The sequence below is a fragment of the Centroberyx gerrardi genome, chromosome 20 (genome assembly GCF_048128805.1).
Source record: "Centroberyx gerrardi isolate f3 chromosome 20, fCenGer3.hap1.cur.20231027, whole genome shotgun sequence".
Lineage (NCBI taxonomy): Eukaryota > Metazoa > Chordata > Actinopteri > Beryciformes > Berycidae > Centroberyx > Centroberyx gerrardi.
The window spans coordinates 11494972-11520344 of NC_136016.1; the positions used below are offsets into that span (position 1 = coordinate 11494972).

A 25373-nucleotide genomic window follows, 5' to 3' on the forward strand; every position below is an offset into this window, starting at 1 on the left:
TTGTACTGTCTAAGTTTTGTTGGAAAACATAAACTAAGGGATAAATTCTCCAAAACAGTGAACACATTTTGAGTTACAGGACCAGATGAATGGAGGTTGTGATGTCATTACTGTTAATTGGAGATTTATGAAGAAAGTGTGTGGCAGCTGAGCACAGCGCCGCCCACAGGATGTGGCTGTTTATCAAGTTGTGTCAACACTTAGGAGAGGGTTCAAGGTCCGAGCCAGAAGAAGCTCCCGTATGATAGTTCTGCATGACAGCCTCCTCCCCAAGAAAGCTGCTTGGCACTACTCGCTGTCAGTCTTGTGTTTACGGTGGAGCGCATTGGTCGAGCTCAAGACATTCCCGAGCGCTGAACTCAACTTTCTGCAGAGGAGACCCGCGTCCGTCCAAAGCAATGATTCCCAGAATTGCATTTTGCTCTCAGTCTCTTCGGGCAAAGGAGGTTTTTTCTCGGGCCTTGAAAGTTTTGCACAGACCATGGAAACATCATCCAGGTGTACTTGTCCAAGCACGTCGGTGAGTTGCATACTTGACTGTTATTGTCTAAAAGAGAAAGGGAAAGTAATAATTAATTTAAGTATGAAGCTGTGGGGGACCCGTAGGGCAGGCTGCTCATCGGAGAAAGTTGTTTATGGTTAAAAGTAGTTACATAGTAATCCTACATGAATCACCAGCTCCTTTGTCGGGATTCGTTTGTTTTTTTGCAGCAAGCAGAACGCCTGCTCCTTAAACCTATGTGTGATTTTATCAGCCTAGTTGATATTTTGTTGGAATTCAGCCAAAGTAACCCCCATGTTGAACATAAAGGAGGAACATGACAGAGTCGCGGCAGTGTTGATAGCGCCATTGCTCTGCTATAGGCTTTCGAGGTAAAGTTGGAGGGTCTGGCATTTGGCCAATTGAGCAGCAATAGCAGGAGAGCTTTGCTCCCAGCTGTCAATCAGCTGTGCGTCGATCGCTATTGGCTCGGTGGGTAGTGGAGGGAGAGGACAGGGGACAGGGGGAGTGCGTTATCTTCCTGGTTTCAAACCTGCCGCGGCTATAAAAACTACCTATTCATCTTAATTTTAGGAGTCTATACAAATATTAAACTATAGCTACGTAATGTCCAATGGGATTATCACAGTGATACCTTCCCAGACAGCAAATTGAATCAACGTTGAAATATGACCAGCACAGATTTAACACCAGTTTTGCGCAATAATGTTCATCCCAACCCTAACCCTAACCCTCCCACACAATGGAATGACAAATTCAACCATTTATCGTCAAATTAAAATTGAAACAAAATGGTGAAATAGCATTGTTTCTCAATTTCTATCTTAATGTATGTCTTATTCTTATTTCATTTATTTAGAGAGGTTTCTTTTCTTCATGTGTGGGTGACCTATTAGTTGAAAACCATGGCAGCCCCATTTAGTCTCAGATTGAAAGGATTGAGATTGACATGCTGGGAAATACCGTGGACTCCTGCAAGGCCATAAAACATGCTTCATTTTAATTTGTTCCGGTGTTAATTTGATTGATTGATTTGATTTGTTAATTTGAGTGTTATTGTAAATCAATGATTGAATTTGAGTTTTTATATAACATTAATTTTGTGTCGGTGTCAATCCATTTTCAGTGTTGGATATATTTCAGGACGCAAAACTTGAGTGAGTTGCGTTGATGCGTCAAAATTAATTATTTGATACAGTGTTAGTTTGCTATCTAGGACATAAAAAAAAATACCATAAAGTAGTCCACGGGCCATGAGGTCACTAAACCTACTATGAGTCAATATTAGGCCTAGTGACATGGCAGTGATGTTCGTTAGGTGGTCAGGACAAAGCAATCTTTTTGGCCGACGCGTTCCGATCTCTGAATGATTATTCCCATGATGCCCGGTCGGTCAGCCAGCCGGCTTTACTAAAAAAGGAATTGGCCTAGGCCATTTGTAACGTCAGCTCATGCTCTAACGTGGCCTATGTGCACTGCTTTGAAGAAAACTTTCCAGCAGGCCTACAGGCGTGTTACAGTCTATGGAGTAATAAAGATTAAGGCTGCACAACTGTCTCACCTAAACCAACAGTAACCGGACGGGTCCCGGGTGCGGAAAATTGAAACAATCTGCCAGACCAATGCATGCTTGCGTGCCCTAATTTCCAGCCCGACAAAGGATGAGATCACATTACGTGTTTCTGTCTTTGTAGACCGAAACTTGAAACTACATGTCCATATGTTATATTTTGCAGTTTACCTTGCTTACATACAAACAGGCTAGGGATATTTCAGTAATAGCAGATAGTCGATGATCGGGGACTGTTGACTTGTAGGTCTGCAGATGTTGTATAGCCTCCTTCACCTCGCCTAGGGCCCCCCAACATTCCTAATCTGACCCTCCCACAGAGCAACATAGACTCTCTTCCCCTAACAAAACAGACCACTATGAAGTCCTTTAAACGGCTTCAGGATATATACAGTATTTGGCCTGTCTAACTCCCACATAGATTCTTCAGTTTCTTACAGCTCTTATAACACAATACAGGACAGGACAGGCCAGGACCTGAAGAATTTGATAAAGTAGTTCAACAAGTCTGCTTGATAAAGATCAGAAGCTATTGTCTTTTAATTATAGGTTAGGCTACTTCAACACTTAACAGTAGGCGATCCTGGGAAAGAGATTTGGGTGTTGTGATTGATCACAACCAATGGGAACATATTGCAGTGAATGCTAAATACATATAGGCCTATAGGCTATATATAAATTACAAAACGCAAAAAAATCAGTTCAAGGTTACTGATTGCAAACAACTCCACACATTAGGAGGAAATATGATGCAGGGCGTTCTGGAATCAGTCTAATGTGTAAACAGCATGCTGTCAAGTGCATCAAACTTGGAACGTGATAAGAAAATTAAGCAATACTAAGCATACTTTGATATTGTGCACAGCAATCTATTTTACAAAGATGGTTAGATGATACTAGACCCACAATTTCTTGTTGGTTAAACAACCTAATGAACATTCAAAGTTTTTCAAAGTATCATGAGATATTTAGGAAAGGATAACTTGATTACCTTGATATTGAATGATTACCAAGGGTTTTGTAAGCATAAACCCATGGGAAAAGTAATGTGAAAAATGTGCATATATGTATACTGCATGCATGTCTGCCATTTTTACTCTACAATATCCCCATAATGTTCCTATAATATTCCTATAGGCACTGGTTTTGGTGTGATGTTTGTGTAGTAGATCTATCCTTCTGAAATTATAGGATTACCAGTTCTTTCTCATTCAGGCTCCCTGTCTGTTCTTGGCTTTCTACACAATGTTATGGGACTGTCTTTCATTTTGACTCCATAAGAATTGTTTAAACTTCCACACGAATACAGTACATGTTACCATGTTACCATGTGACCAATGCCTACAGTTATGCTGCCAGTGTTTGCTTATAATCTCATTGCCTTTAAAATCTCTCCCATCTCCCTGGTTCCATTCAGTGGCATCCATGTGGACAGTCCACCAGCCATCCCAGCTCTCACCACCAGCTACGTCCACGGCACTTCTTCCACGCCTTTGCTCCACACTACAGTGGCAGAGGCCCTGCAGCAAACTGTGGAGCGCTGGCCTGACAGAGAGGCCATGGCCTTCCTACAGGACGGAGTCCGGAAGACCTTTGCACAGTTTCAGCAGGATGTGAGTCATTTCCTCATAGCATGTCAGACCAATCCAGTGTGGGGTTATGATGAAGGTCCAAGAGACCACAACATAACATTTTAAGAAGCAGGTACATGTTCTATACAGCCTCACAGCATCACATTGGTGGTAATAATGTGAAGGCCTAATTTAATGCAAATTGAGTATACAATGGCTAGAAATTGTTGTGTTTGGGACTGCAAGCAAAACTTCTACGATTAGGGTTCTTTCAGTTTCTATATGAGAAATCCAGCAAGGCAAAAGCAAAAAGGCCTGGATTAAAATGGAAAAAGGAGCAACATAGTGGTTTGATCCATTTTCCTGTTTGGTTGCGATTGGAAGTAGGAAAGCCAACCAACAAATTGCAGCTGTGTTTTTTGGGAGTGACACTCGCTATATTGCCCTCTTCTGGCTGCAGAACAACATAAAACATCAACTTCAATACAAGTCATTTGCGCCAAAGCCCAACTTCTACAACACTTTACAATGGCCTTATTCCTGTGTATTAACCTGTGTACTAACCTATGGAAAGGTATTGTAAGTACACAATATTACTGTGTAGGTACTTGATGAAAATCTCCCTAATACACAGGGAGCTATTAATAGTAAGAAGAGTACTCCTCAGATTATTTGAGATAGATGTTTGCTATTGGAATATTTACATTTATGTACATTTGGCTAAAAGAATGATCAAATGTACTACTACTACTACTATTAAAACTACTAGTAGTAGCACCAGTACACTCTCCAGTGTTGTTGGATTGAATTTGTGAGGAAAGAGGAACGAAAGATCTTATGTTCTTATTTTGAACGATTTTGTTGGTGATCCAGATCTGGGATTTCCACCATTATACAATTATCACTTTTTTAGCCATAACTATGAAACTAACGGAGACAGAGACTTGACTCCAAATCCTAAGGGGATGTGTGCAGGGTCAAGAAATCAATTCAACTTAAAATGTAAATGATAAGAATGATATCTTTGGGTGTAACAGCAAGTTGGGGAATTGCTTAGTAATTTTTGTTTTGCGCTCTCCGAATGCCCTCAAGTGCCTCCCATTTGAAATACCTATGCATCAAGAAATAATACTTATAGATCAGTGTACATGCTGACAAAACTTTCTTATGTTAGGCTGAAAGTTATGCTAGGATGTTATCAGCATTAAAGCTGATAAGATCTCCCACATTTTCCACAGTGGCTAACACTCTTCCACCCAACTGACTTCAGACCTCAGATTCTTCATTTATTGTACTTGGCAAATAAACAGATTATGATATATTACATTTTGCTGACTGACTAATCACACTGTAATGACAGTGAGGGTGCTGTAATTGAAAGGGTTACCAGAGCTTTGACTGTAGAGTGTCCTGCATGGTCACCTCCTTGTATCTGTAGGAATACTGAAGGTCTGAACACTCTGACAACTTTCACCCAGTGACTTCAAGAAAGAAACCAGGGCAGAGATCAAACTAACACAGAGGGTTAATGTTATGGTACATGGTGATGTCATTAACCCAGTACAGCAAGAGTGTCAGCAAACAATGTTCAGATAAAGTCGATCATATAAAACGTTATCTGAAAATGTAACTGATAATACTGTAAATTTGAACTTTGCAGTCACTGAACAGTTAATTTGACTATTGTGTTACTGTTTTTACATAAATTTGTGTTTTGTTAATATTACTATTACAGCTAACTGTTTTATTCCTTTTACTTTACAGAGCATTGGAGCTATGCCAGGAAAAGCACCATACTATTGTTGTTATTATTATTACGCCTCCCTCCTCTAGTATTATTATTATTACACCTCCTAGTTTTTCCTCTGAAGTTTTGTTTGGAACAAAAGAACAAAAGCACACTATTCCTGAAAAATGGTGTTTGTTGGACATTTTGGTGCCTCGTAATCCCAGTCCTTAACCAGTGAATTATGTTATAGTGTTAGACTTTGCTCTCAGCAGGCAGGTTGGGGAACAATGCGACACTACATGTGACAGGATGAAAATAACTGTAATCCATTACTATTACACAACTTTTTTTTTTTTAAAGTTGATTACTCAGAAAGATGTTTGTTGGTACAAAACACAAGGAAACAAAACAAAACAGGATGTTGAAAATACATAACAGGCCTCCTCCCTATCCTAACTGGCACCACCAACCATAGACTCAGTGAAGACAAGGAAAAACTCCCAAGAAAACTATTAAAAAAAATTTAAATTGGAAGAAACCTTTGGCGGGCCAGTTCAAAGAGGGATCCCCCACCGGGACGGCTGAGCGTGCAATAGTCGCCGGGACAAAACAATAAAAGGGACAATAACATGGACAATGACAATGATATAAGGAAGCAGATAAGACAGAGAGAAACATGATGAGGCAGAAAGATAAAGGATTTCAGCCAGTTAAACCAGTGCTGGTGTTCATGCCAGGTAAAAGATGCATGTTACAGGTGCCTGAAAGAGAGGAAAGACAGACAGCCACACACACACACTAAGCATGATCCACACACTCAGCAGCTCTAGACTGGGTTCCTAACAGCCAGTTCCTATGTTAATGCTGTCTAAACTAGAGTAAGAAACTAGTAAGTAGCTAGACAGGGCTAGGGTTGGTAGTTTGACACTGAGAAATCATAAACGGCAGCAATTTTCCACATCCATAATAACACTATTCAAATTACATTCTCTAAACTGGAATGCGTTGTTTGTTTGAACCCCATATTCTCTGGATTTTGAAGGACAACAGTAACTTGAAAAACATCAGTAATGTTACTGAACTGGAGTAATGTTACAGATTTTTTAGTTTGACAGTAACCGTCCCAACCCCAGTCAGCTGATGCTCATGTGGTTTCATAATATCTATCCGTGTCTCGATGTCTCTCTATAGGTGGACCAGGCTGCGGCCGGGCTGCTGGCTCTAGGCCTGAAGAGAGGGGACAGGCTGGGCATGTGGGGGCCCAACACATATGAGTGGATCCTGTTCCAGTTTGCCACAGCCAAAGCTGGTATTATATTGGTGAGAACAGCCATTCAGGGGGGAAAAAGACAATAGATAATTAAAAAACCTGTATGTGGCCTGAAACCAAGTCAGCTTTTAGTCTCTTCTTCACAAGCTTCCAACGTTTTATTGTGTTACCGCCCAACAGGTATCAGTGAACCCAGCTTACCAGGTGCAGGAGGTGGAGTATGCATTACGGAAGGTGGGTCATAACAGATGCCATATTATTGTCGGGACATGTTGTGACCGTACCACTTTAGGAAGGCTGAACATGGTGGGCTCTGCTCCTTTCTGTGCAGGTGGAGTGTAACGCTGTAGTGTGTCCGACACAGTTCAAGACTCAGAAGTACTGTGACATGCTGCGACAGATATGTCCAGAGATCGAGTCGTCCAGCCCAGGAGCCATCAAGAGCGCTAGGTACAGCTGCTGGTGTTTGGTGTTTAGTTGCAAAACACATATTCAAATGTCTATAGATTGTAGAATAAATGTAGAATATATTGAGTTCTAGTTAAACAGAGAGAGACACAGAGAGAGAGAGATAAAGCTGCCGAGTAATTAAGAGTAACTTGGTCAGTGTAAAGTTCCTTCATCACAAAGCATGACCCAGATATTTGTTTGTTGTTTTCCCTCAGACTGCCCGAGCTGAGGTCTGTGATTGTCACAGATAGTCGACAACCAGGAATGTTTCATCTGCAGGACGTGATGCAGGGAGGGAGCAGCCAGTACCAGCAGCAGCTGCAGGATCTGCAGAAGAAGCTCTCATTCGACGATCCGATAAACATCCAGTTTACTTCGGTAATTTCAGCAGCATTTCCACTGAACAAAAGAAAAGGTTATTTATTCTTGGTGAACACTAAACAAAGAATCCCAAAGAGCCCTGATGAAGACGGGGCCATGTTAGCCAAAACGTGTTTGTTTTATCATTCAAATTGCTGTTTTTCTCATCGACTTTAGCTGAGGGTCGTGACAGATTTTTGTTTTGTTTTGGCTGGATTTCCTCCGGCAGCAGAAAATCAGACTTCCTCCTTCGTGAAACAGATCCTATCTTTGTGGAAAGAAACACAAAAAAGAATTGGATTGTCCCCCCCATTTAAATCCTATTAATGTGTAATGTGTTCTCTACATCTTGTACTTTATTTGTACAGCACTTTTCTAAAACATAGTTTACCAAGTTTGTCACAATCAAGATAGATAAAAGACACAGAAACAAGGCCACACAACGAGATACCGGCAAATAAAGAAACGATAGTGGAGAGATAAACATCATTAGCTCTGTAGAAACAGGCTTATAAGGGGTTAAGACTTTGTTCTCCTCTTACATGCCAGCCAATATTAGCTAATCCCCGATCCTGCTGTACCACCTCTCCCTTTGATGGAATTTACAAAGGAAGAAAAGAAATCCGATTTAAAACCCTTTGTGACAGGAAAAAAAATCATTCACTGGTTGTGGATTTAGACAGCAATGAAAGAACATCCAATCTGAGCCACCAAGAATGAGTAATCAGATATTTTTGCCTTTCTAAGTCCAACAATTGACGCATAATATCTGTTATCAGGGCACAACTGGGGCCCCGAAGGGTGCCACCCTGTCGCACCACAACATCATCAACAACGCCCGCTACATCGGCAACCGAGTGGGCTACAACTGGAGGGTGAGTGTAAACACAAACACTAAAACCTCATGTATTATCAGGAGATGTGACATACATTGTACCAATATTTTACCTCAGAATATTTCCTTAAAGACCCCATGAAATGTCATCTTTACTTCCTTGATTTGATGTATTGAAACAGTTGTTGGGGCGGGACATAACACAGTGAGAGATCATTCAAAAGTCTAAACCAATGGAATATCAGTCTGGGAGAGAAGAGCAGTTTGATTTGATGGGAGGGGAGAGGCGGGATTGTTCCGAAATCTGTGATGGTTTTATTGGTTAGAATTTATATTTACGCCTACTAGTGCAACATGAGATCACCATGAAAGATACTTTATTTTCCAGGAAGTAAAAGTAAAAGGAGTTAATTTCATGGGGACTTTAATGGGGTCGAAAGGCACAATCTTTAGACCCCATGACAGTACACATCTCTATTGAAACCAATGTAATGAAACTGTATCAGGCGAGGTGGTAGCTTCTCTACAGAGGGGGCCATCTTGCCCTTTCAAGAAGGGAAAATAAATTGCGTTGCACTCCTTCACCTCTTCACCTTCACCTCTGGTGCAATCCACAATCTGCTCTTGTCCCCTAGCCCCATACTCGCATCTGTCTGCCTGTGCCTCTGTACCACTGCTTTGGCTCTGTGGGTGGGGGGCTGTGTATGGCCGTGCACGGTGTCTCCGTGGTGTTTCCCTCCGCTGGGTATGATGGACGGGCCAATCTGGCAGCTATGGAGAGTGAAAGGTAATATCAAAGATCCTTGGCCAGCATGTATAAAACCTCTTTGAAGGTTCCCTAAATTTGGTCTCAAACTTAGACCTAGGAGTAAAAAAACATCACATAAAAGTAGCTAAGACTTTTGTGTAAATGTGCTCAGATCAGCTTAAACCTGCACTAGGCAACTTCACACATCAGCGGCTCCAAATGACAGCCAACAGGCATAATAAACAGGTAACTGTGTGAAAGCTGTTTGAACTTCAAAACCCTGTAGCAAAGGCTTAATTAAATGTGCTTAGAATATTATATTCGTGATGATAGCATAATCATCATACACCTGTCTTCCAGTGGTGACTGCTTATCTGCCACATTCATCAGCAACTGATCTCTGGCTTTCATGGCTCATTTCTTTCTTTTTCAAGTAATACATGAAAAGTGAATACAAAATACACATCTCTTTGTTTTTCATTACTACAATAATACATAAACCAATATTACATATATTATACCAATGATCATATAGTCTAGGTTAAGTGTGCCAATATTTTGTTTTACATTACTGCAATCAGCAGAATTAACAGGAAAAGCTTTATAAATATATATATTTTTAAACAAAACTTAATTATATTTAACCAGAAAATGGATAATAAAAATGCGGCCTACTACACTACAGAAAAGCACAACCTGCTGGCATAAATATTAGATGCACTGCAGGCGGTGAATAGGCTTCTGCATGGAAAATTACTACAATGCACAGCAATGAGGAAAACCTTTCTACATTTCACATGGAGCGACATATCTGATGAAGACAGAAAACAGATATACATCTTAACCCTAACCCAACCCTAACCAAACTGCAAGATTGATTTTTAAGTATTTTCCCACTGCTGCGTGAGACACATGACAAGAATAGAATGCATGGAATGTTCTGACCAGCGACCTTTCTTGGCTCCAGTGCAAAACGTGTTGAAACGAGAAAAAGAAACTATGCACAGTCGTCACAATGCAGGCTAAACTTTATGTTTTAAACTTTTGCACTAAAGGATGCAACTGTGCAGCAAAACCAACAGTAAGCCATTTGTAGGTACGGCAACACTAAAGGGACAAACAACGCGCACATCTGTAGAAATACAATACAATACACCACAGAAGGCTCCAGAATAAGCAATATTATATAACTGTAATAAGAAATTATATAACTACATCCGGTTCATTTTGTCCACTTAAAGCTACACTAGGCAAGATTTTTATTTTAAAATATACACATCTTATCAGCCTAAATCACCAACATTAGATCTTTTTCCTCTCTTGTCCCTTTGGTATCCTTTGGTTTAAACCATCACAGACCGGCCAGGTTGGTAAACATGAGGCTGCTGTGTTTGGTCTCCTGACGACACCGTAACATGATTTCTGGGTATTGAGGTTCACATTTTTCAAACAGTTTCCTCTCACTGCGATTTGGAGCTGCCAACGTGTGAAGTTCCCTAGTGTAGCTTTAATTTTCACCTTTGCATATAATAACACAGTGGGATTTAATCTGCTCATGAATGTTTAGCTGTTGTTTTTTACATGTATTCTTTCATTTCAAACTATGAGTATTTTGCAATATGTAACAAGGTGCATTTTGATGTATTTTAGTGAAGATGCAGTCTGTTAATTTGTCCTCTTTTACCTGACAGGTGCACCTTCATCTATGGCACCCCTACCATGTATGTTGACATGCTTGGCCAGTTTGAATTGGGCAAATATGACTTGTCATCAGTGGAGGCAGGTGAGAGAGAGGCGCTGCTTCTGTGCTAAGCTGCTTAACCAGGCTACGTAGCAACAAGCATGCAAACACAGGGGTCCAAGAGGACCATTGTAGGCGGAGTCATCATATAGATTAAAGTATATTAATTATTGTGTATGCTGTTTGTTTTTCAAACACAACAAATGTCCATTTTCATAATACTAGTGTAAATGCTGCCTTACATTAAACAGCCTTCTGCTGATATTTTCTGTATTGTAGGTATCATGGCTGGTTCCCCTTGTCCTCCTGAAGTTGTGAGGAAGGTTATTTCTACCATGGGTGTCAAAGAACTAACGGTGAGTACTGGCTCACACAAATACAACTTAATTATTCATACTTTTGAATTTATAAGCCTCTGTATAAGCTCCATGTTTACCTCACACTTCAACGTCGATCAAACACACAGATACTTTTAAGATTGTTATAGTTTACAAAAATGATTACAGGATGCAGTTCAGCTTTTGCACAGTAGAGAGAGACATGTCCTTAGAAGAGCGTCCTTTTTTGAATTTGTAAGGTCTTAAAAAATGTCTTTGAAAAATTCAATCCAAGGTCGGGCATCTTGTACAGAAGCTGAAGATGTGTGTAAGACAAAGAAGGCTTTCTTTTATAGAAGTTTATTGGATGTGAGCAATCATCACTTCCAAAAGTCGAGGAAATGTAAAGATATTCAATATACATAAGATATGCGTAAGAGTCAACACTTGTCAGCAACCCTCATATTTGGTCCGCTATAATGTCACTTTTTCTTCCAATTCAAATCAGTTCTTCAAAGTGAAAAAAAGCATTTGCACAAAAGGAAAACTGAAAAGACAAAATGACTCATGTTTGTATAAGTTATTCATTATTTTAGGCTTGAGACATTTTGTACTTAGCCTCTTCTTGAATTCTCATCTGTGAACATTCATATCTGTGCGAGAATTGACCTAAATCCAATTTTATAGATCTATGGGATGTTAAAATGCCTTCATGGCACTGAAAAAAAGAAAAATGCAATTGGGAAATTGACTGCTTTATTCCTACTTGATCACCTTGATCCACTCAGCCTTGTAATCTTCTTAGAGAAGCTGGTCTTCAGCCGTCTGTGATGCGGTAACCTTTGCTCTGCTTTACGAAGAGAGGTCAGGTCAAGTTGATTTCACGTTTGTGTCATTTTCGTGGTCACATTTCTCTGTCTAGGATGTTTTCTCAGTTGGAGAGAAAATTCTCACAGGAGATGTGACACAGGATGAGCAGAGGGTGACCCACATTAAATACAAGGAGCTGTGTGAAGTGTTTTTACGGGCTGGGCGGGGAATGCAGGGCATTACCATGGCAGCAGGTAGAGGGGTCCTGAGATGTGAGGGGGTAAAGCTGGCGTCACAAGGCACAAGAGAAGGAAAACAACCATGGCCGACTGTCTCAGTGGCGGCTGCGGGACGTTTGACAAATTCCTCATCAGTTTAGAGAGGGTGAGTGTTGTGTTTGTGTGGGCATTTCTGTTTTGTCTGGAGCTGTATTTGTATTGATAAATGCTTGTTTGTACAGGTAACTAGCAAAATAAAGGAAACAACAACATAACATACACTTAAAATAGGATGCAGGGCCAAGGTATCATCGCACCTTGGTATTCTCCAGTATCTCTAAAGAATGTTCATCTGGTTTGAGCTTAGAGTGTTTTCATGCTTACCAAGGCATTTATAGAAAACTCTGTGCATTGTGGATGGGTACATCATAAGCCTGGAAGAGACCACTATCATCAGGAGAGAAGTTGGATCACAGTCAGATGTATTTACTACTGTTACTACCTGGCCCTGTTTACAAGGTGTTGAATGGTCCTAAACCAAATCAGGAAAATGCACCCCATCTGTCTTCAATGTACTTTGTAGCCCTCATTTACTCAAATGTATCCTTTGTTTTGGTGGTTACCTGAATGTTGTCTGTAGTCTTCATCTTGGTTACAGATGTTTTTTCAAGTCTTTGGTCCATTAAAGCCCTTCCTATATGTGTGTATGTGTGTGTCAGAGAGAGAGCACGTGTGTCTATGCATGTGTTTGGGTGTGTGTTTACACAAGTGACAACATTTGGCAGATGAATAGATGGACAGTCTTGAAGTAGAATTAGTTAGCGTTGCTTTCTTTGCACAAGTAGCCGGTCACCTGGACAGGCTGCTCCTCAGCGTCTCCTGCGGAAAGACACAAAATCAGCAGCCAAATCAAACAGTCTGCCCTCCAACCAGAGACCCCATGACCTGGACACAGTGTACTGGACCCCAGGGCCAAAATGGAAAAGTTCAGACAGGGACAGAGGGAAGGACAGAGCGTTCTGTGGGAAGGAGGAGAGAAATGAAAAACAAAATCATGCAAAGCCAACTCTGAACCACTCCAAAACCACCTTCAACCTCAAGTGGTAACGTCTGAATCCAATGTTCTATTGTACAAAATTCCAGCTAAAAGCCTTACTAGACCATCAGGGGAGTGATTTGATGTTGGCCTAAAAAAGAGGCCACAAAGTGCAAAATTATACCTCAGGTATTTGCAAAGGTAGTGATTAGTGAGGGTGTCACTTTCAACCGTACCTGAGATGTAAGGTTGACAAAAGTTAATTTAACAAAAGGTCAAGTGTCTCCAGTTGATTGCATTTGAAGAGTTTCATTATATGTGTTTTGGACAAAGCATTACTCATCATTCATTGCTGAGTTTCTCATAAATGCAGGCAAAATATGCATCTCAAATGTTACTGACTTATAAGGAAGGGGTTTAAGATAGCTAATAACTTAAAGGATATTGCACTGTGAAATTTATATTCTAACCAGGAGTCAGTTTGTAAGGGTTTTGAAATAGTGGATATATGATTTTGGAAGGAAACGTATTTGTTTTTATTTGCATCATCAGCTTGTTCAGTGGCAGCTACCTGTTCAGCGGCAGGTTCGTGTTCAGTGACGCGTTCCCTTCTTGGCTCTCTTTGGCTTGACTCTGCAGCCGCTGAAGGCGCTGCTGTCTCTGACCTGCTTGCCTCTGTGCTGGGGTGGAGAAGCACACAGTGCATCTGGACGATTGCGGCTAGAGTCCATCCACCTGTGGGTAGAAACCAAAACATAAGGATAAGATTATGTGTGTTGGCTACTTCGTCTCTCACAATGTCTGAGGTTTAGACAAATGTACGTGTTAAGTATTTTACTCTGGATTTCTTTCCCAAGTGTGTGTATTAGATGAGTCCCTTACCTCCGCAGAGGGGCAAGCTGGCACGTGCAGCTCCAAGGGTTATTGGAGAGTGTAAGGTTGGTGATGGTACCGAACTCTAGGCTTTTAGGTAGGAACTTGAGCTTGTTGTTGTCCAGGTGCAGCGACTTGACTGCTGTCACACCAGTAAACGCACCGTCAGAGAACTAGGAAAAAATAGAGAAATACATGAGATGTTGGTTCCTTTCGCATCAAAGCATTGAGGGATTCACATTGAGATGAATTTGAATTCATCAATCAACGTAAATGTGCTGAAATCATTGTCATGTATTTTATTATTGTGCATACATGTTCCACGGCTAGAAAAGTGGTAAAAATATAAAATAGCATGACAATTTTTATTCCCTTTTTGCCTCATATGCACTTTATTCAAGGCCACAACGCTGTTATAACATGGTATGCACCTTAGCATGCTGACCCACCAGGACACCCTCAAGACTCATCCTTATATCTGTCAGGAGGCAGACAGCGATGCAGGGCCAGGGAATCTCGCCAGTATCGCTCTGGCATGAAAGCCTCCTCTCATCCTTACTTCTGCACCAGTACTCATGTAAACATTGACTGTCACTCCCCTCCTTTTTCGCTTCTACTTCATATGCATCTGTGAGGCTGCTAAAAGCTTCACAGAGGTGCTAGATGAACTGGTCTTCGGTCGTGTCAAGTTTCGCCTCTTCCAGGAGGAAGAGGAGGGAGGACTTGGGGGCAAGACATGAGAGAGAGGTTGGGCTTCGAGCGGTTGTCTTATGTAAGTCTGGAAGAGTTGAGGCTGTTGAAGCACCTTTTGGAAATTTCCACTGCAGAGCGATGCGAGCGCAGAAGTCGAGGGTCTGGTATTTTGAAGCAATGGAAGATGGATGACTTCCAGCATGGCCGGGTTGTTTTTGCTCTCTCTTTCTGTCGTCTCCCTCCTCGGGCCGCTCCTCTGCCAGGAAGGCTTGCAAAGGGCCCAATTGTCCATTCACCTGGGGCGATGGCAAGCTAAAAATACTCCTCTTCATGGGCCATAGAACACCCTGCCTCTATTTACCTGTCTCCTAACCCCTCCTGACCTGTTTACAAGACCCTCCTAGTGAGAGGAGAAAACACACCGAGCTGAAAATAACACTTGTGTAATAATTAGACTGGGACATGCTTGGCTAAGGGCCAGCAAACAAAAACACCCTAAAAATACCCACATTCGCCTGGAAAACGGCTTAATCTCCCCGGCCATGTATGCTGCACTCCTTGTCTCCCACCGCTTCCACCTGGCTCTCACACAGTCACAGCGTGAGAAGGTTGTTATTTTACAATTTTCCCCTCTGGGATGCCTCCATACTGTGGCACAGGTACACTCAAATATTGGATTAACCTCAAGCATGAAGTAAATGTGCACTCTGGAATGTCTTAAGAGAAGTGCGGTATAGCATAGAGCATATACTGTATACATTCATTATAAAGCTGTGTAAGGTCTGGATGGACAGACGGACGTCTCACAGTTTGCTGTGAAAACATTTGTCTGATATCTAAGCATCATTCATGAGGTTTGAATGATGAGCATTGAAATTTCAGACCATGGTCACATAGTTAACATGTAGTAGGTTGAGAGACCCTGAGGTTTTGACCTTAGATTGATAAGGATTGGCAGTACTTTCAGCCAGACCATAGTATTGCCCATGGTCTAGCCATGTAAAAAAAAACACTTCAATATGTTACTGAAGTGTAATGATGCATTCAGCCACCTCAGATGTTTGCCTGAACTTCAGGAATTACCAGTTCCACTCAGCTGCCTCACTCATGCATGGTTAAAGATATCTTGCTCTCAAGGAGGCACTTCATGGGTGACGGTTTAGGATTGTGCATTCAAGTTGAAGAGCATGGCCGTTAAGTGTGTTTGTTTTCACGGCATGTGAGGTGTTGACGCCATCGCCACGTCACGTTGCTTGGAATCTCCAGCTGGGCAGACATGCATGTGCGACCAAAACATACCATTATAACCTGTTTGGTTCAAAAATTTTAGTCACAGTAGCAGCCTATATTGAGTCCATATTGGCCATCATATAGGAAGATAGAGTTGACAAATTAGAGCTGCCTTCCACTGTACTGCAAGCTGTGTTTCACTGTATATAAGGGTGTTTCTAAACTTATATACATGTATATATAATACTTGGAAGTTAGCAAGCTCAGAATCAACACAGCTAAGGAGTCCACAGTTGTTTTGCCAACAACAAGAGAAAGATCCTGCTGGTTTCAGCACATCCTGAGTCGTGACACCAAGCATGTGACCTCCTTTGCTTCCCATATGCAGCCAATAGCTGGATAAATGCACCATAAGGATTGCATTATGAGGGTACAGCGAGACAGATGGGAAGGAAGCAGGAGCACACAAACCAACCAATGCATACATTTGGGTTCAGTCACAAACTTTACATAAATCTAATTGGTTATGTAATCTATAATGGTGGTCAGGTCCTAATATGATTACTGAAGCAGAACTACTGTAAAGCTGTCCATTAACACCTGCCTCCAGGCATACATATATGAGCATGGCACACAGATTAGAAAAATGACTGCTGGCTGCCGGTGAGGGGGAGTTGGCTAATGGCGAGCCAGTGCATGTAAATATGCTGATGAAATATAGTCGAGATGGGTTAGCCAAAACCAAAACAAATAAACAAATATTAAGACAGGGATATAAAGGCCTTTTCATGAGATAAACTGATAATCACGCCTTTGACTAAACTATTTATGAAATTGAAAAATCTGTATTTGATAACTGTGCATGTGTCCATGCCAGTGCCTCCTTTTGCCATATATCTGATACTCTATCACAGTTCTGAAAATCTATCACAACATTATATTTCCTCAAATGTGTAACTATAACTGAATAGCTCTGCCATCAGCATGACCCTCATTTCCCCTTCAATCAGACTTTGTCAATATATTTTGATTATTTTGAACAGACATGAGGAGCACTTGACCTATCTTATCTTGCAATGGATGTCACCACTTTTGTGACTTTTCAGGGCACCTCAAGCAGTTTAAATGACATACCTTAACGTGCTTTTTAGCCAAACCACCTTATAGTACTATGAATGTGTACATTTTCAGCCTTTCAGCACATTTGAAATATGTTAAGTTAACCCAGTGAAAACCATAGACTGACCTTCTCCAGACCCATGTTGTCGAGGTGTAATTTCTCCATGTAGCGTCCAAAGCTCTGGAAGGCGATGTCTGGGATGCTCTTCATGGGGTTCCTGCCCAGTGTGAGTTCCTCCACCACACGCAGCTTGCTCATTGCAGCGCTGGGGTAGGTGGACAGCTTGTTCCTGTCCAGGTGAAGTATAGCTAGGTTCTCCACATCGTCCAGAGAGCCCGGCTGCAAGGTAGCCAGCTCGTTCCCACTCATGTGCAGCCAGCGTAGGTCTTTGGCCCCTGTGAAGGTGCCTGGCCGCAGCTCGCGGAGCTTGTTGTCATTGAGCTGCAGGATAAAGAGGTTGATCATGGGCGAGAAGATGCCCTTGGGCAGGTCGCTGATGTGGTTCCCATCTAGGTAGAGGTAGGTGAGCTCGGCCAGGTCATCGAAGGCGCCGGGCTTGATGCTGCTGATGTCGTTGTTGGACAGGTAGAGGTAGATGAGCTTCTTCAGCCCCTTGAAGGCCTGGGATCCAATCTCACGGATCTGGCAGTGCTGCATGTGCAGGGAGATGAGCCCCTTACTCTCGCTGAAGGACCCTGTGGGTAGGCTGCCCAAGTTGTTCCTCTGCAGGTTCAGCAGACGGGTGGCCTCCGACACCCGCGGGATCTTCTTCAGCCCGACACTGTCACAGATGACGTGCTGAAGGTCTCCGTGGCAGTGGCACTGGCTGGGGCACTGGGGCGCTCCCCGCACTGCAGGGCCCAGGACCACGAGGCAGGTCCCCAGCAACAACAAACTCACACAGCGCATGCTGACTGGCTCTTCCTTATATCAGTCTGTCCACTGAGCTGGCCAGAGTGTCTGTCAGGCTGTCTTCTGGTTCCTCAACAGTGGACAAGCACTAGCTGGAAAATCCTGTGAGAAGCCTCTGAGAGAAGGAAAGCCTGAGAACTGTAAAGGGAAAAGGCAAGAGGTGAACTGGAGTGTGTGTGTATGTGTGTGTGTGTGTGTGCGAGAGAGAGAGAGAGGCAGAGAGAGGGAAAGGAGTGAAAAGGTGTGTGACTGTGAGAAAAGGAGGGCAGTGCAGAGAGACATTCACTTTGGGCTTTTGAGAGGAGGACGGCAAGTCAACAGAACACAGCACTATTTATAACATTTATTTGAGGAAAAAAACTGAGACGGGCTTGCCAGGGTGTTACGGTGAGAGGTTTGCAAGAGGAAGTCAAGTGTCTATGAGCGTTTAACCCTAAATGAGCAGGAATGGGAGCATTCGTTCTCGGTCTTGGCTACCAGTGTTCAACCAGCTATGTCTGTTTTTGCAGTACTTAGAACATAACCTGGTGATTGACATATTGACATTCAACTCTTTGCGTATGGGAAAAGTGTTGCTGCATGCCCATGCCCAGAAAAATTGTAAGAAAAAAGAATTGAATGAAGTTTTGTGTACTGAATATTATTTTTTGTATTAATTATTTTAAGTGTTTTTGTGCATGTGCTGGTTTCTTTTGGTTTTGCTGTTGTTATGATAACATCTGAGTTACTGCTAAATAGTTGAGTGTATGTTTAGTGAGGTGGCATGAGGTCGAGTTAGGTGTGTGCAAGATCCCAGACATCTCTATTGTTCTTCAGTCTGCGGTGGCAGGAAAAGGAGCCACTCCTGTGTAGCTGTTTTATAACCTATAATAGTCTCCAGATGGTTGTCAAGTGGAGAGATGCTGTTTCAAGTCATAACAATTGCAAAGGATACTTTTTTTATCCAAGGAAGGAACGTTTTAGATGCCGCATTTCATTCCTGCGTGCATTCCTCCTTTTGCTTCTCAAAAGGAGCAAGGTGTTATATAATGGCTTTTTGCGGTCAATCCTGGGACTTGTTAAGGTGATTGTGGCTATCGGGTTTCAGCTGCAGGAGATGGAGTAGGTTATGGGCCACTAAGTTATTTTTCAAAGTCTCTGGCAGGAATGATGTGTGATGAAAAGTGTGAAATGGTCTAAGGGCCTTAACCAGACAGATTTGAGACCAAAGCTTTGTCTTTGGTGTTCACGTTATTCATGTTGAATGATAAAGAAGGAAAAAGTTGGGTGGGGGGATGGAGCGGTAGAAAGAGGGTACTCCACTCCATCTTGGGGTCCTTGTTGCCTGGCTGGGACGCCTTGGCTTCAGGTGGGTGCATTTATGAGCTGGATGGACCCACCCAGGATAAGTGGAATCTAGAGTTTACTCAACAAATCTAACGTTTTATCGGGAATGTCGTCTCTCCCCTGATTTTCCAGGTGAATATTCTCACCGTCCCCACCCTTAAACCTCCTGCATCCCCTCTCTGTCAAACAGTCTTGACCCCTTTTGCTTCCACGATGGAACTTGCACCTGTGAGCACTGAGCTATATATTTTGCTCCAAAAGCTTTAGGTTGTGTGGCCACAGATCTGTCTCCTTCGTCTTCAAAGGTTTTCCTAATGTCGACTCTCCATTTGTCTGACTGTCATGTCCCACCCCTCCCTCAGCTCACAGATCACCTCCATAGCAAATTCAGTACAGAGGGACTTTTCAGGGCAAGGGCCAACCCATTTTGTTCACACCTTAGAAACCACAATTTATCAATTTCAAACTATACAAAAAAGCTACTGATAAAAATAAGTGGAATAAAAAAGAAAAAAAAACAGTACTTCACAAAAAAAACATACATTTCAGTACATTCAACATTCATTGTCAATGTGCAATCAAGTCTGATTGCGTACAGAATACATTGCTGTATCCCACGCCACCATGTTGCCCACTGCAGGTGTGCCAGTTGTCAGAGGGGCACCACATACCTCACTGAGCTCCCAGGCTCGCTGAGCCAATCCCTCACTAATTCATCTGGGCAGCCCATGTGAAGTCTAAGAGGCATCTGCTCTGCTCTGATATGAAACCTCTAGTAGACAGAGGCGGAAAAGACGACACCCTGCATCAGGGTTGGGGTTTAATCTCTTTGGATTCAGTCAATTGAGGAAGTGAAGTTTGAAAATGATTAATTCACAATTTTTATTTGCATTGAATGGTTCATATTCCCAATTGAATGAATTGATAACAGAGTAAATATTCTGCCATTAGTAAATAAATTAAAGTGTATTTTTTTTATAAAAATGAATGTGAATCCAAGCCCTGTAAAGGTGTCACTCAACCCCCCCTACATCCTTCCTGTAGAACATTCCCAGCTCATAACTTGTTATTTCTGTGATTGACAGCTTGGCTATGGGACCACAGAGAACAGCCCCGTGACGTTCTGCGGCAACCCCACAGACAACTTGGAGAGGAAGTCTGAGACAGTCGGGTACATCGTAGACCACTTGGAGGTATCTGTCGTCCATGTGGGATATCCTCAACATGACTGAATGAAATTATATTGTATAAATACAATATTCATAAATGTCTGTTTGCTATATGTCCAATTAGCATAACCTGCAGCATCATCATCACTAGTATCTACAAAAGGAGCAATGACTAAATCATTTTCTTTATCAGCAAACCACAGCCATACTGTTTGATATTGAATTGTATCCATTTCATTAAACATTATTCTTATTCTTATTATTGTTGTTATTAATCAATTAATTCTCCATAGGCTAAAATAGTAAACCCTACTTCTGGAGAGGTTGTGCCCCTGGGGATGACAGGGGAGATTATGATCAGGGGCCACTGTGTGATGCTGGGATACTGGGGGGACGAAACCAAAACAAATGAATGCATCACTAAAGACCGCTGGTACAAGACTGGGTGAGTGGAAGTCATACAGTATGTCAATATGTCATCTGATTTACTCTCTCGTATTTACCCTGTATACAACTTAATACAGTATGAACTTAAACTTTGAATTTGATCTTGATTTTGAACGCAACACAGTCCACTGATACAGAAAAATACAGTAGATGCTATCTGGATTTCTACCTGGGTAAAAAAGTCTTGAATATGTTTTATGGTTTGTTTAGGGTACATACATGCCAAATGGGAGGGGTTTGCCATGCAGGACAATAGTGCCAGGGCATTTAGACGTAGTTGAAAGACAATTAAATATACCTTTGATTGACAACTTATCTGACATTATTTGAATTGTTCTGATATTGTAAACCCCACCCATCTGGCACTCCAAGCTAAAAGAAAAACAAAACAGGTTTATACATGATATTCGACCCAGGTGTGTGTGTTTGAGATGATAAGTCCAAATGCTGATGTTGCCCATGTTTTCTTTGTTTCTCTGCATATATCACATGCAGTGACATTGGCAGCATGGATGGGTATAGCTACTGCCGCATCGAGGGCAGGATTAAGGACATGATCATCAGAGGAGGGGAGAACATCTACCCGGCTGAGATCGAACAGTTCCTGCACACACACCCGAAAATCATAGAGGCGCAGGTGAGCTCAAAGAGCAGGGAGGGGGCTTAGAAAGCACACAGTAACCATGCAATGTAGTTTGTCATCAAGCCATTGGGAATTTGTAGATTTTGCTGACAGATTATGAGTTTCCATATACTACAAATTTGACAATCCACAGATTACACAAGTTATCTGCAAAAATCCAAAAGAACTGAATCGTTTTTTGCTAAACTGTATTTTCTGTGTGCTAGTACTCACAGAATACATGTTAATGATTTGTTTTTCACTTTGATTAACCAGTGCTTATGGGTATGATTGAGAAAAAAGGGGAATAGCCTCTCCCTGAGAGTTTATCTTCATGTCTCTGTTTGTCAGGTGGTCGGAGTGAAGGATCATCGTATGGGAGAGGAGATTTGTGCCTGTATCAAGCTGGCAGAGGGACAGGATTGCACTGAAGAAGAAATCAAAGCTTACTGCAAGGGCAAGGTGAGACAAAAACAGTCATAAAACCATTTGATCACCGTTTACCACATTCCTGTTTGCACCGCTAGAGGGACTGTGTGTTACTATCGTATGTAACAAGTACAGCTGTGTGTATTCTGTATAAATCAAAGAACACAGCACTCCAACTAATATTTTATATGCTACTCAGACATGTTTTGTATTAACTTACACCCAGCTGTGGTCTATTGCATGCTTGTCATTTGCCAGTAGCATGCTGTGGAAGTTTGTCTTGCCTGAAATGTGTTTGCATCAGATAAATATTAATGTCCTCCATTCTTTGATTTATGCAAGGAGGATTTCAGCTCCCAGTTTGGATTTATCTACACAGTGTAACGCTCTTTATCTGTTCCTTTCAGATTTCCCATTTCAAGATTCCTCGCTATGTGTTATTTGTGAACAGCTACCCGCTCACTGTTACTGGAAAGGTAATTTCCCAAATCTGTTCTTCTTCTCTACTACACTGATATATTGCAGCATGCTGTTTCAATATTCCCACATATAAATAACAGAAATTACATAAGGGCTTGCCCGTGGTTTATTTTACTGTGTATACTGAGATTACATGCTCCCAGAGTGTGATACAAACAAGGGTATTTCAGTCAGAGCTATAATTAGCAGCTGCTGTAATAGCCTGTGATAAATAAGGCAGGAGAGAAGTCTAATGCATAAACATTAACTCCCCTCTGGTCCTTGTGTTTCTCTCCTGGGATGCTGTTTAAAATAATCTACTGTAGACATGGAGTTGTGTTTGAACAGGCTTGCCCTAAATGCCCCCAGACAGGAGGGAAAGGGAGCTATTAGCTAGTCTGCACGCACACCAAGTCCTGCTAGAAGGATCCAGAAGGGCGGCAGACCTCGTCCCAAAGCAGCATATCAGAGATACCAGACAAACCAGCCTTTATTACATTAAAGACTCCTATTAAAGTCTTTTTTCCTAAATCTGTGAGATCTTGTACAGCAGAGATTCACCTTTTTTACTCATGGCAACATTCACCATCAAGTCACACAGGAATATCTTGTGTGATGGTGTCACACCCACTAGGAGCCCAGATTTGTCTTCTTTGACCGTTGACTGTTATCATGTATGACAAAGATATGATGAAACATTAAATCAAGGTTCTGATACCTGTCTCTGTACATTCTGCATGGTACAGTAATTGATGTTTTTCATCAGTAGCATGAACATTTAATATCAGTAAGATGACAAATCCAGTATGAGAGGAGTTTGGATGTTGCTCAATGAGAAAAACAGATGCTTTCTAATGAAAAGACAACAGATTCTAAAGAAAAGTTTAAGATTGGAGGTAATTCAACAGGATTAACTGATGCTTGTGTTGCCTAAGATTTCAGGTTTGAATCCTATCCATATATGAGTATGGTGGGATATGGGATTCCATGCCTTTGCTGACAGTAGCATGAACAAGCATCTTCGATGTCAGGGCTGCCAACTCACACACACCGAGTGAGACGCACAAATCACATTAGATGGCCTGAACATAATAGATTTGCATTTTGTATCAGTGGTTTCTAGCGTTGGGAGAGTTTCATAAATCTTGATTGGACTCGCATGCTGTGGAAATAACATTCAAATTCTTAAATTGGATGCCAATCTTTCGTACTACTCACCCACAATCTGGAGAACTTTAACATCAAGCAATCTGTTCCTTTTTCTTCTCAGATTCAGAAGCACAAGCTAAGTGAGCAGGCCGAGAAGCAGCTTGGATTGTGAGGAGGGGAAAATGAGAGGCCAGCTCAAGTCGTAACAGTGTGTATGGAGATCATTCAAACACTGTATACGGTTCCCTGCACAAAGATCAATTGGGATTACATACCCAGCTATCACTATACCATAAGATGTCCTAAGCCACATCAACAAAGACACCCTAAGCCATCTGTAGACGTGTGATGGCCGGGTGTGCAGCTATGTGCCGTGCCAAATGGTTCTGTGCACCCTCCTGTAGGCAACTGTTTTTCAACGTCCTTTAATAAGAAAGGTGTAGTAGAAATGTGAGTGTGGCTGGCTTGTGAGGCTTCCTACATACTGTACTTGGTGGCACTGACAATCAAATGAATATTGAGGACCAATGCAGAAATGTATTTTTATTAATATTACTGAGAAAACCACCCAGCGGACCAGCAAACCACCCTGTTTTATCCTGTGAGAACCTGTAAAAGCCTTTTTACGGCTACATGAAATAAACCATGTACCACATTATTAAAGCCAGGCGTGGGTGTTTCTCTTTTTACGGGAAGAATGAAGGCATTTCTATTGATCTCAGTGGCAGGTGGACGCCTCCTAAGCCTTTGGAATGCCATTCAAAGACACACACACACACACTCACTGAGGAGAATGAGAACTTTGTGGAGTTTGGGATTGGGTGAGTATCGGATAGACACGCACTTTCACACTTGCACACACACAACAAAGCTGTGAAGAATTTCCTCTGGAGTCTGACCAGGATACATGTGCCGTCCACCTGATGCTGGGCGGCAGGATCGGATGTCGTCTTCTGTCTAGACCTGAAGGACTCGGCCCAGGAATAGTTCTTAAGAGCCCAGAACAAAACAAACAGCGCTCCTGGCTCTCAGGAGGAGCCTCAACGTTTATTTTGCATTTCTTATTTTACATATTTTGGACTTAAAAGTGATGTCTCAGGACTTGGTATTCTCATAGCGAGTGCTAAGTCCAAGAGTGAAATCAATCAGCTTTAACCAGTGCTCCAGTATCCGCCCTTGTTCTTGGGAAATCACTTTGATATAAAAAAAACTAAAGTCAAAGGAATGTACAGTCTTGGTGAATATATTGGTGCTAATGTCAGTGAGCCTGTTCCTCCCAGCATGGTTCAGTCAGGCCATTTGCTTGATATGGACATTAGACTTTGTTTTACCAAATTGTTTGACAGTCAACAAATTGGTTTAGTTCAAATAAGTTGTGAGTGTGCTGTGTATTTGCCATCTGTAATCATAAACTATTCATCTCTGGAGAACTGAGACTGTGAATCACCAATAGATAACAGTATCAGGACAGCCCTTCACTAAGAAAAACAGCCCAGTCTCCCTCATGTGGTAAGAAAAAGTACAACACTTAAATGTAGGAGTTTGCTCCAACATTTAAAAACACTGTTGGAGAAGGTTTTATCAACATTATTAGCAATATTAGATTTCCAGGTATAATGGGGCTGATACAGCATGAAACTGACCCTTGATGTAAACTCACTCCTATGCTGAAATACCTCCATTTCAATTGGATCCTTTTCAGGTGGCAAATTGGAAGAGTGTGTGTATTCATATGGTTCTAGTGAATGGAGGGTTTGTGGTTCAAGACGATGGCAAATGCTGAATGC

General features: G+C 41.8%; 3 protein-coding genes across 3 annotated transcripts in view; 2 read left to right on the plus strand and 1 right to left on the minus strand.

The window, feature by feature from the left end:
- The window catches only part of kctd2 (potassium channel tetramerization domain containing 2), a 111650-nt gene that overhangs the window by 25332 nt on the left and 60945 nt on the right, over positions 1-25373 (plus strand). The window lies entirely within an intron of this gene.
- acsf2 (acyl-CoA synthetase family member 2) lies at positions 292-24249 on the plus strand. Its single transcript, XM_071926751.2, has 16 exons — positions 292-520; positions 3490-3685; positions 6564-6692; positions 6823-6876; positions 6974-7092; positions 7308-7470; positions 8232-8327; positions 8923-9074; positions 10727-10818; positions 11056-11132; positions 20397-20504; positions 20774-20925; positions 21423-21564; positions 21901-22011; positions 22386-22454; positions 23708-24249. The coding sequence occupies exons 1-16, from the start codon at positions 399-401 to the stop codon at positions 23756-23758; spliced, it is 1833 nt and encodes a 610-aa protein (XP_071782852.1). The 5' UTR covers positions 292-398; the 3' UTR covers positions 23759-24249.
- On the minus strand, positions 12440-18140 carry chad (chondroadherin). Its single transcript, XM_071926762.2, has 4 exons — positions 17200-18140; positions 14040-14203; positions 13729-13892; positions 12440-13000 (listed from the first exon to the last, which is right to left on the minus strand). Exons 1-3 carry the CDS (start codon positions 17980-17982, stop codon positions 13751-13753), a joined length of 1089 nt encoding a protein of 362 aa, XP_071782863.1. The 5' UTR covers positions 17983-18140; the 3' UTR covers positions 12440-13000; positions 13729-13750.

Coding starts and splice junctions, on each gene's coding strand:
- acsf2 (XM_071926751.2), top strand. CDS start 399: ATGATTCCCAGAATTGCATTTTGCTCTCAGTCTCTTCGGGCAAAGGAG. Junction 10,819..11,055: donor CTTGTCATCAGTGGAGGCAG/GTGAGAGAGAGG, acceptor TCTGTATTGTAG/GTATCATGGCTGGTTCCCCT. Junction 21,565..21,900: donor CGAAAATCATAGAGGCGCAG/GTGAGCTCAAAG, acceptor TCTGTTTGTCAG/GTGGTCGGAGTGAAGGATCA.
- chad (XM_071926762.2), bottom strand. CDS start 17,982: ATGCGCTGTGTGAGTTTGTTGTTGCTGGGGACCTGCCTCGTGGTCCTG. Junction 14,204..17,199: donor ACAACATGGGTCTGGAGAAG/GTCAGTCTATGG, acceptor ATTTTTTCCTAG/TTCTCTGACGGTGCGTTTAC. Junction 13,893..14,039: donor CAGCTTGCCCCTCTGCGGAG/GTAAGGGACTCA, acceptor TTCTACCCACAG/GTGGATGGACTCTAGCCGCA.